The 10,915-nt window shown below is 60.1% G+C and overlaps 1 protein-coding gene across 1 annotated transcript in view; it reads right to left on the bottom strand.

The window, feature by feature from the left end:
* Positions 1-453: 453 nt before the first annotated feature.
* LOC109295546 (G protein-coupled receptor kinase 5-like) overlaps positions 454-10,915 on the bottom strand; it is a 49,022-nt gene continuing 38,560 nt past the window's right edge. Inside the window, exons 4-16 of the mRNA XM_019514458.1 lie at positions 9,042-9,119; positions 8,677-8,777; positions 8,451-8,543; positions 8,298-8,361; positions 7,699-7,839; positions 7,224-7,414; positions 6,808-6,845; positions 6,039-6,128; positions 5,637-5,845; positions 4,899-5,036; positions 4,608-4,745; positions 3,825-3,956; positions 454-3,427 (exon numbers count right to left, since the gene is read on the bottom strand). Of these exons, the coding sequence (XP_019370003.1) occupies positions 3,308-3,427; positions 3,825-3,956; positions 4,608-4,745; positions 4,899-5,036; positions 5,637-5,845; positions 6,039-6,128; positions 6,808-6,845; positions 7,224-7,414; positions 7,699-7,839; positions 8,298-8,361; positions 8,451-8,543; positions 8,677-8,777; positions 9,042-9,119 (1,533 nt within the window). The 3' untranslated portion in view covers positions 454-3,307. The remainder of the gene's footprint in view (positions 3,428-3,824; positions 3,957-4,607; positions 4,746-4,898; positions 5,037-5,636; positions 5,846-6,038; positions 6,129-6,807; positions 6,846-7,223; positions 7,415-7,698; positions 7,840-8,297; positions 8,362-8,450; positions 8,544-8,676; positions 8,778-9,041; positions 9,120-10,915) is intronic.

The raw sequence follows: 10,915 nt of genomic DNA, 5'->3' as shown, positions 1-10,915 counted from the left end.
TGCAGAGGTGCTTGGACCTCCCCCCAGCCCCACTGCGGGGCTCTGACAACCTGGTAGGTTGTAGGCTCGAGTCGAGGGAGGGGTTGCATGCGTGCATGTACATGTAAACCTAAACCACCTGGAGGCACCAGAAAGGCACAACCCAAAAAAAGGGGAGGAGGAAAAAAGAAAAAGGATGAGAGATGGAAGGAAGGGGTGGGGGGTGGAAGGGATAGAGAAGCCATGCATGACATTTCAGTGGTTTACATGATGGGAAGAAGGAAAAGAAAAGCAAGCTGGAATAGAGTGCTGTAAGTACATTACAAATGGGAAAGGCATACCAAGCCCACTGCAGAACCACGGTGGACGCAGAGGGTGTTTTTCCCTTGATGGGGACCGAGGGACAAGCCACGTATCCCTTGTTTCTCGGCTGTTTTTAAGTTCTGCATCAAAAGATCCCCGACACATCATGCGTAGAGTCACCACATGGCTTGGTTGGCAGCTTTTAGCTTAAAAATGTACATCCAGGCAGTCAACATACAAATATTTACAAATGTTTACAAATGTACAAAACTAAACAGCACGTAAACTGAGTGCACTGGCCCCGGGGAGCTACAGTGTGAAAATCAAAGAGAAACCAACCGATGGCATTTGATGGAAAGGCACACGCACACATCAAGATGCCTTTGGCAAACAGGAATTGGTCTCGCCCCCCCTCCCCAAGCCCTGTGCTGGAGAATCTGGTGTCATGCCCCTCGCTTGCCCAGAAACAAGCCTGGTCCATGTGGCATGCTGTCTCTCCTGGGGAAGTCAGGGGGTCGTGGAGCATCTTTCTGAGGACAGTTCTCAGTCTTTACCACATGTACACAATTTCTCTCGCACGCACACAAGTCTAAAACAGGAGCTGAAGCCTTTTTCCTCTCTGATCCAATGGAGCAGGAAGGGGAGGGGGGCAAAAAAAAAAATTTAAAAAATTAAAATCAAACCTATTTCAGGCACGTTCTCAGGCCAAAACAAGCCCAAAATAGATTTGATATATATAAATATATAACTAAAAAACCTATTTTATTTAAATCTGCACTAGGGGGAAGAAAGACAAATAAACAAGCCACCAACTCCCCAAGCCAGGCAGCGATTATTTCAGGATTGGTTTGCGAGGCTCACGGGTAACAGGCATCGCAGCAGAAACCATCCTCTCTCGCTCGTTTATACGGAGGTTGAGTCTGCCAAGTTGTTGAGGCCCCAGACTTCTCTGCTGAATCAACCCTCTCTCATGGTGCAAACCCTTTTTTCCCCCCCTATCGATAGGAAAACATCAATACAAACAGCTTGTCTGTTTTCCCCCCGGCTCCTGCAGTCATGGCAGCCAGGCTGAAGCCAGTGAGATTAGCCCAACCCGCCAGCCGGACTCCACCTTCCCCCGGGAGAGGAATGTAAAAAAGGAACCACAACGCACAATCCATTTCTTGAAACCCACTTTGTATTCTAGCTGCCATCGGTGACATGAGCGTAGAGGGATTATTAAGTGTAGGGGTGGAGATAGTCAAAGCAGCCGAGATGGGCACGAATCCCCTATACTCTTCTGAGCTCTTGCACCACCATTTTCAGCCGAGAGCATCCAGCCAGCTAGAACCCAAAAAAATCCCTCTGTGCTTCCTTCCTCTTAAAACAGGGCAGGCAGTGTGGACCATGCAACATGCTGCCCCCCCAACCGAGTCCTTCCCTGCCCCAGAAGTGTCCAACTCAGGCAAGCTGCATTTAGCTCGCTGAAATACCTGAGAGAGGCAATTCACTTCAATGTTGCACACTGCAGGGAGACAACCCCCCCCCGGGCTGATGCCCTGCAAGGTTACTCACTGCAGGGTTTGGCATGTGATAGCTATGGGGGCTTTCACACCACTAGACATGCTGCTGCGCCCAGAGCCATTTCCCTAGCCAGCTGCCGTGAGCTCCGGAGACCCAAAGCAAGCCCAGGACAGCTGCACTAGGCCTGCCAAGTAGGGAGCCCATCCCAGCCCCTGCTCTGTTCCTCCTCCTGCCAGGGTGGGAAGGCAGTTTTTGGCCTCCTGCGACAGGCTCTCGCAGACCTGAGCCGAAGCAGGGCCGTACTACTGACCTGGCTGGGCCCATGCCACAGCAGCTGGTGATGTTGCTAGCACCACGCCAGCCTGGGGCTCCTTTGCCTGCCCAGCTTGAGAGCATCAGGATGCCAGCCGCTGCTGCTCAGGTCACACCGTGTTTCGGCTCCGGTTCAGCCGTGCAGTGGGGAGCTGCCCACTGTTGTGCCAAAGTGCCGGGGAGTCTATGCCGCCCCAGATCTTAGCACCTCCCTGCCCCAACTCAGCTCCTGCTGCTAGCAGTGAGTTGCATGTCAGCGCCTGATCTGCTCAGTGCTGGCCAGATCCTCAGCGCAAGGCTGGGGCGTGTGGGGCAGGGCACCTGTCTTGCTCTGCCTACCGCTCCAAGGCTGCACTTGCTGCTACTTGGAGACTAGAGATAAAAATCCAACACACATTTGAACCCAGGCCAAGGCTCCCCGTGCCCCGGAGGTCCCACAAACAGCCAGCGATAAGATAATGTGCACAGCTCCCCGGCAGCATGAGGGCAACACGCAGACTCGCACCCCTTCCATTCCCTGCCGGCAATGGGGCTCAAATCAGGCCTGAGTCCAAGCCCACTGGACCCCTCATCCCATGCCCAGGCCCAAATACCAGCAGCAAAACCTGCGGCAACACAGATCGCTGCTCCACTGCCAGGCAAGCAGCATCTCGTTTCACGCCTCCCCCCACCCTGGTGGCCATTCCCACAGCCTGACTGTACTGGAGGAGATGACTGGATCCCAGCTTGACCCTTTGGGCTAGGCAAGTAGACAAGGGGGCATCTTGCAGGCCCAGCACCCAGCTGCTAGGTCCCTGGGTACAGTAGGAGCAGGGGGCTGAGGAATCCCCTTGAGCAGCACAGACCCTTGGAGCCAGGCTGTACCGGAGCACACGGTTGTCCAGAGCACAGCCGGGCTGGCCCGGCCATGATGCCCCCAGACAAGGCAAGCAGGACGAGGTGCCAAGGGCAGGCCTGGCTCCTGGTCCCAGCTGTCATGCACAAAGAGGGCTCCAGCCCAAAAGTCCAAACGCCCTCCCGACACAGCCTCTGTGAGCAACCCAGTCCTACCGGGCACGTAGGTGGCCCAACCACCTCCGCATCCCCGGCACTGCTCCAGCAGCCTCTGCTTCACATCCATGGTAACCCTGAGAAGGCAAGGATGGAGGCTCCATGGGAGGTGTCCGGGCTGGGGCTCCCAAGGAGCGGGTTCTCCGCGGCAGGGCTGGGGTCAGGAGGGTGCCTGTGCCGTGGACCGGCCTTGGCAGGCAGAGTTGGCTGTTGGGGAGTGAGAGTTCACGCCTGCCGGGAGGTTGGAGTGTGCGTTGGTGCTGAGGGCATAGTCGGCTGGCTGCAAGGGAGACAGACAGACAGACAGACAGTTAGCCAGCCCCGAGGGGCCCAGCTACACTAGCCCCACACAGGAGGGCAGGTCAGCCTAGCCAGGCCACGGGGCATGGGCAGAGCTCAGGAGCTTCCAGCAGCCCCAGCTCTACCCCACACATCCTGGGCCTCTGGAAAGGCGATGGCTGGGCAGCACAGGAGGCAAGAAGAGCCCACCACGCAGCAGGACTTGGACCAGGGTCTGCACTGTCCTACAGTAACCACAGAGCCAACAGACAGCCTCCCCCTGGCACTCAGGTGGGCAATGCATCTGAAGGTGGCCCACTGGACCCAGACCCAGTCTAGGCAAAGATCGAGGCAGACAGGGGGGAAGCACGAGGCAGGCGGGACAGAGCAGGCCTCACATGTCGCCGGAAGAGCCGCTGCAACAAGCTGCGCTTGGGGGGCTCAGGAAGCTGCTTCCAGTCCAGGTCTGGGGAGCGCATCCCGTTTGGTCCAAATACATTCAGGTCCTTGAAGCACTCGGTTTCAATCATCTGGGGGAGAAGATGGAGGCAATGTTCAGCGCAGGCCCCAGGACCAGACCGAACAGGAACACTGGGACCTGGCACCTTGGCAGTGGGGCTCTGGCCCCTAACAGGTCAGTGTGAAGGTGCCAGCTGGTCCGATGCATTGGGAAGAGCCTTGCATGTGGGTACCCCCACTCCCACCGAGAACCCAGAGGCCAGGCACACAGGAGCCAAGCTGGCTGCCTCCCTGGGCACAGAGCAGCATTGGCCCCATGCTGCATCCCACCATCTATGTCCCCAGGCAAGCTGAGAAGGTGCAGAGCAGATGCTGGCATCAAGGTCCACCCGAGCTCTGGCTGGAGCTGCCTTGAAATCCCCAGTTTGGCTTCCAGACGGGCATGGGGAGGAGTCACTGCAGACCCTGCTGATGCATTGCATTGGCCAGGATGCAGGCTGCTGCGAGTCTCCTGCTGCTCCATTGGGGGGGCAGACAGTGCAGGGCATCAGCGGACTGTTACCCCCCGATGGCAGTCTGCTAGGCTCAAACCCAGCCCCACTGAGCAGCCCGCAGGAGCAGGGGCCCAGGCAGAGTTGCCCTCCCCATCAGTGCCCACATCATGGCCAGGACGAAGCAGCCCAATGCTGGAGGGGCCTGGCAGGGCGCGCACAGCCCGGTACCTCATTCTGCCAAGGGATGGAGACGCTGCCAGTGGCAAACTTGGCGTAGAAGTCATTGTCCGTCTGGTCCAGGTTGACGCCCTTGACAGTTGAGAACTGCTCGATGTCCAGCACGTCCTTGCAGTACACAGCCCGGGGCTGCGGCAAACCAAGATACAGCTTAGCCCACCGCTCAGCTCCAGCCCCAGTCCTTTAGACCCTGGCCAAGGGCAGCCCACCCAACCCCCTGCCCTGCAGCCAGCATGGCCAGAGCAGCCCCACAATCTTTGTCCTGCCATGGCCCAGCCTTACGTCTGGCACAAACGACGGCTTCATGACCCCAGCCTCCAGGCGCTTGAAGTTGATGGTCCTGAAGAAGGGGTGCTGCTTGACCTCAGCTGCCCCGCTCTCCCCGCAGCCCAGCCGCTGCTTGGGGTCCTTGGCCAGGAGCTGGGGAGACGGACCAAGAAAGCACAGTCACTGGGGGGAGAGGCCAGCAGGAAGCTCGGTGGCATAGGCTGCAAAGAGCAGACAGGGGCTTCCCCAGCTGCCTTGTGCCCCACAGGCAGCCCCAGCGCTGGCACGGGGTCAGCAAGGGGCCTGCTGGTGGTTGTGAAGGCTCCAACGCAACGGGCCCCAAGGGCCAAGTGCTGCACAAACACATGCAGATGCAGCCCTTGCTTCCCACTGCTCACACCGGCAGGACCCCAGCTCTGCCCCTCTCCCCATGCTGCCCCAGCTAGGATCCTTCCCCTCCTGTCAACACTCTCCACCCAGAAGGGTAACAGCACCTTTTGCATCCGAGTGAACAGCAGCAGTGATGCAGGAGCTGTGGGCCCTGCTGTGCTGCGTGGCTGGGCACCCTTTAGCCCCAAGGAGCCCCAGAGGTGGTCACTCCTGGCATGCAGCACAACACCCCCGCAGCTCCTCGTTGCTGTGTGCGTGCCCGGCCCTGCCCGAGGGCCGAGGCATCGCTGGCAAGGGCCAGCCGGGCAGGGCTTCCCCCGCCACTGCGTGCCACCAGGTGCTGGGGTCTGGCTGGGCACTCACCGCTTTGCAGATGGCCTTGGTGTCCTCGCTGAACTTGTCCGAGTAGAGCTCCTGCTCCTCCCGCACCCGCTTCTCCACTTCCTCCCGCTTCACTCGCTCCTTGCGGGCCCGGAAGGGTGACTGCCCCTCGATCATCTCGAAGACCAGGCAGCCCAGCCCCCACCAGTCAGGGCTGAAGGTATAGCGCTCATTGTTGATCACCTCTGGGGCTGCAGGGAGCACAGTGGGGGAGCCCCCAGGTGCACCCCATTAAAAACCAGGTACTGACTCGGAGCCAGTTCCTGGTCCGAGCTGCCACCAGCCCGATACAACCCGGACATCAAAGCCGCTTCCCCCCAGATGCCAGCCCCTGGCCCAGTGCTGCAGATCCCAGCTCCCCTCTTCACCCACCCCAGCACTCACCCATGTAGCCGACGGTCCCAACCCGGCCCCGGATTGTCTCGCCCTCTGGGATCTTAATGGCCAGCCCCAGATCTGAGATCCTGATGTGACCTGCAGCAAGACAGGGGAGGATAATCAGAGGAGCTCAGCAGGAAGATGTTTGGCCTGGCCTCGTACCAAGCTCCTGCCCTGTCCGGGGTCTCAGCACACATGCCTCCATTCAGCATGTGGCCTGCTGGGAGGATACAAGGGGGGCCGCCATAGCCAGGAGCAGGGGGATGTCAGAGATGGGGACAAGGAAACAGCCTCTCTACTCCAAGGGGACACAGACACCCATCAGCACTAAACATGGCTGTGCCCAGGGTGGGAGCGGCACCAGGGACCAGAAAGGCAGGGCGTCCTAGGACAGAGCAGACAGGGCCTGGCTCACAGGCTGTCCTGGAAGCTGTCCCTACCTGTCCCATAGCCCCCACAGGGATCCAGACCATCCTCCTGCACTAGGGGCCTAAATCCCACAGGCCAGTCAGCCCCAGTGCCCAGCAGCTCTCCCCTGCACTGCAGAAGGCCTGTGATATGGAAACCACTTGGCACAGGTCTTCAAGCTGCCCGCACTCTGCATCCCTGACAGCATATGCTCTGCTGAGCCCCTGCCAGACACACTCATCGCAGCTCCTCCAGGGCGAGGGGGATCCATCGGGGTAGGAGGGTACATGTCACTAGCCACCAGTGCCAGGACCTGGGGCTCACAACCCCACTGGCCTCCAAGCTCGGGTCGGTGCCCCCCACTCACCGTCGTCGTCCAGCAGGATGTTCTCTGGTTTCAAGTCCCTGCAAAGGGAGAGACAACGTGGCTCAGTGCAGGGCACCTGCAGCCGCCTGGGCCTGTTGGGGCAGCATTGGTAGATGAAGACACGCAGGCCTGAGGTCTAGAGCATCTGTGGCCTCCCAGCTCCTTCCCACCGAGACAGAGGCTGGACATCTCCATGCACACAGCTGCTTGGTAGCCACAGGCTGCAGCCCTAGGCCAGGCGGACCCCTATCATGCAGCCTGCCAGCAGCTCTCCCAGAGGAGTGACTTCCAGGTCCCTTCCCCCTCCCAAGAGGGTCCTGGCAGGGCATGATCCCATCTCCCCTGCCCCTCGCCAGGATCAGAGGAGGCATCACCCCTGCTCAGGCTGGTTTGTGGAGGACCCCAGCCCCACTCACCGGTACACAATGCCCTCCTGGTGCAGGTGCTGGAGACCACAGCAGATCTCGGCAGCGTAGAAGATGACGCGCTCGTCATCGAAACCGGGGTTGCCCATGTTGTAGATGTGGAACTTGAGGTCGCCACCGTTCATTATGGTTAGCACCAGGCACAGCGCGTCCTTCGTCTCGTAGGCATAAGCCAGGCTCACCTGCAGGAGCCCCCCACCCTAGAGGGATCAGGGCCAGCCCTGCAGTGCCACTGCCAGCTCCCTACTCCCACACCAGCAGCAGCCAGAGAGCACTGGGGAGCCCAGTTCTAGCCACCCACTGCCCATGCAGGAGCACCAGGGGGTTTATGACCTGCTAGTGCCCAGTGGAGATTTGGGATAAAGGCTCCTGCACAGGACCCAACCTCTGGGCCCAAGGCCACGGGGGCTGGGAGCAGCAGCGACAGGCAGAATCATGGCTCGGGGTCCAGCAGGGTGACACTCACCACAAACCGGCTATTGACCTTCTCCAGGATCTGCTTCTCATTCAGGGCCATGGCTTCCCCCTTCCGCTTCTTGATCCGCTTCTTCTCCAGCTTCTTGCAGGCGTACATCTTCCCCGTAGCCCGTACCTGGCAGGCACACACCTGGGGGTGCGGACACCACATGGCCTGAGACCCCCGCTCAGAGCAGCCCATCCCCCTGCTGGGGAGCAGGGCCACAGACATGACCACGGCCTGGAGGCCAAGTTCTCTCCTGGTGCCCGGAGCTAGGCCGAGTCAGAGGGGACAGTGGGAACGGGCTTCCCCCAGGGCCTGTGGGAAGGCCAGGCCAGAAGCAGAGGGACTGAACAAGCCGCTCCAGTTTGCTTCACACCGCTCTGTACCCAGGGCACAAAATCAAGCCGCTCATTTTTTGTTCGCACTGCCACGGGCAGCCCCAATGCCAGCACTTTACAGCAGGGACCCTGCCCCATGCCTAGGCTGCAGGACCGGCAGCCCTGCCCTTGTGCCCATCACTCAGCTACAGGACTCCGGACACTGCGGCCCTGACACCTTAGAGCACCCGGCACAGCCCCAACACCCCTCCAGATGCGCACCCCTACCTCTCCAAAGCCCCCTTTGCCGAGGATGCGGTACTGCCGGAAAGTGTCCTTGGTGACCGACTGCCTGCAGCAACAGAAGTACAGAGCTCAAGTCAGCCCCGCCTGAGCTCAGCCCCAGGAGGGAGGCAGGGTAGAGGCTGCCAGCTCACTCACCTTTCCAGGTACTTCCACTGCAGGAACCGGTCAAAGTACATGCTGCCCAGGTAGTCAGTAAATGGGCCTCGGCTCAGGTACTCATGCAAGGGCCTGGGGGAAGAAGAGGCTATTAACACTGCTCTCCCAGCACCCTCTCCACCCTCATGGGCAGGCTACAGGAGGGCATGCAGGCCCCCTCCGCAAAGGCAGAGTGGTGGGGAAGGCAGCAGGGGCTGGTACTCACTGCACACAGCTGCTAAAGAGGTCTTTGCAGGGGCTCTTCTGCAGATTCTCCAAGCACTGGCTGATGTGGGCCTGGCTGATTTCTGGCAGGTAGTCTGGAGACTGCAGGGGCAGAAGACAGTGCCGCAGGCATGAGGGCTGGCAGGTCTGGGCCACCTCCGCAGCTACCCTGTCCGCACACTGGGCTCCTCCACTGCAAGCCCCCAGCCCAGTCCTGGGTGCAGGGCTCCATGCACTCAGTCCGGTGCAAGCAGCAGTGCCCTGGGATGCAAACCTGCACCTCTGCCACGCTGCCACCAAGGGGCACCCTCCCCTCGCTGAGTGCCGGCCTCTGGGCTGCCCCCCCCCACCCCGACAGTGGCTCACCTCTGTGCTGAAGAACTGGCGGATGACCTCCTTGCCCATCTCTTTGCGTTTCTCATCTGGGAACAGCTCATAGTCAGTCTGGGCGGGACACAGAGAGGACATCAACACCGAGCCTGGCAGGGCGGTGTCCGACCGCCGCATGCACGCATGGGACAAGGAGGACAGAGACCACAGGATGTGCCTGCCTTTCCCCCTCTCCCTCATCTCTGGACTGCAGCCCTCAGGACCATCTCTCCGTACAGTGCCTAGCACAATGGGACCCTCTTTTGGGACGTGGCCTGCAGGACAGTCCTGGACGCCCATGCCTGGCCTCCCAGTCCCACTCTGCTCCCGCCTCCTCAGACCCCTCTCTGCTTTCCTCCCTTATTCCCACCTCCCCCGGACAGAGCCCAGTCAGCGCTCCCCGGAGAGCCGAGCTCTGCAGCTGTGCAAGTCCAACCCACACTGGTGGTTTGAAACAGGGCTGGGCACCAGGAGACTGAGAAACACCAGCGACCCAGGAGCAAGGCTCAGCTGTAGGCAAGGGGCTGATTTGCCTGGCACAGGGTGACACAGTGGAGGTGGGCATGAAGCCAGCATAGTGCCCAGGCCCTGATGGCAGGCAGCAGCGAAAGGCACAGCAGGGAGCAGGTGCTGTAGTGACCTCCTCTGCCAGCACAGCGGCGAGGAGCTCTCAGGCTGCCCTCGTTCTCAGGGCTCGGGTGACATCTGTGCTTCCCTTCACTGTTTCTCATGGCCATCGTCCAGCGGCCTCTCAGCTGGCTGGAATGTCCACTGTCCCCTGGGAGGACAGGGACCTCCCTGTGCCAGCCCTGCATGCTGGAGCGTGGCTGGGCAGCCTGCCCTCTGGGGCCCAGTGTTTTGGGGAGCTGGAGGAGGGGGGTAATGGGATGCAGAGCTCACGACACCCTGTACCCAGCTGCCAAGGCCATCTCCAAGTACAATTAGACCCTAGGCTGCTGCCCCTGCCCATGTTCAGGAGCTGGCTGGCACAACATCCCCATGCTCACCAGGACAGGGGTGTCTCTGGCACAGGGAAGTGGGGTGTTTGCACAGCTCTGTGCTCCATGCCACTTGCCCACCTCCCAGAGAGCACACTGGGCCCAGAGCCACCTGGCACAGCATAACCATCACCCCTGACGAGACAGGGCCAGTATCTTGGGCATACGGATGCCGCCTCTCCTGGCCTACGTGCCCAGCTCCCAAGCGTAGCTGCAGCAAGCCCCAAGTCAGAGCAGGGACTGGACAGCAGAGAATGGATGGGGTTACTGGCATGGGGGGCAGCCAATGTGCGTGACGACACTTCCCCAGTTTACTGCAGCACGTCCGAGTCAGAGTGACCCACAGTGACCCTTGCTGGGCTGCCAGGGGCTCTCCCTGCCTCTCCTCGGGCTCAAGCCAGGCATCTCCCATGCTGGCTGCTCAAACCAAGGCATGAGTCAACACATGAGCACCCAGAGGGCAACAAGCCACCAGCTGCATCAGCACAGGGGGTGTTTGCTGTGTACGCAACACAGAAGTGACCAAGGGTTGGGGACTGCAGCACAGCTCACTCTCACCAGCCTCAGCAAGCAAATGCACAGAGCCGGGCCAAAGGGCTCAGGCCTTATCCCAGACCATTACGACAGGAACCTGCAGCATTCACACTTGTTCACAGTCATTTTTTCCTGTCCATGCATCCTCTTCTAACACCGCCACAGTACACAGCCGTGTTTGCTGCACAGCCTGCTCTGCTTCCAGCCCTGCGACCTCTGAACGCAGGGACTGCCATCAGCAGCACCCCGCTAATTTTCACCACAGGCACAGTGCGAAAGAGGAGAGGCTCCCTCTGCAGCAGTCCAGACCCTGTGCCATGGGGGATGAGAGAGACTGAA

The sequence above is a fragment of the Gavialis gangeticus genome, unplaced genomic scaffold (genome assembly GCF_001723915.1).
Source record: "Gavialis gangeticus isolate Ggan-Ray unplaced genomic scaffold, GavGan_comp1, whole genome shotgun sequence".
Taxonomy (NCBI): domain Eukaryota; kingdom Metazoa; phylum Chordata; order Crocodylia; family Gavialidae; genus Gavialis; species Gavialis gangeticus.
The sequence above is the reverse complement of the archived record's forward strand: the minus strand, read 5'-3'. Positions and strand labels throughout refer to the sequence as shown.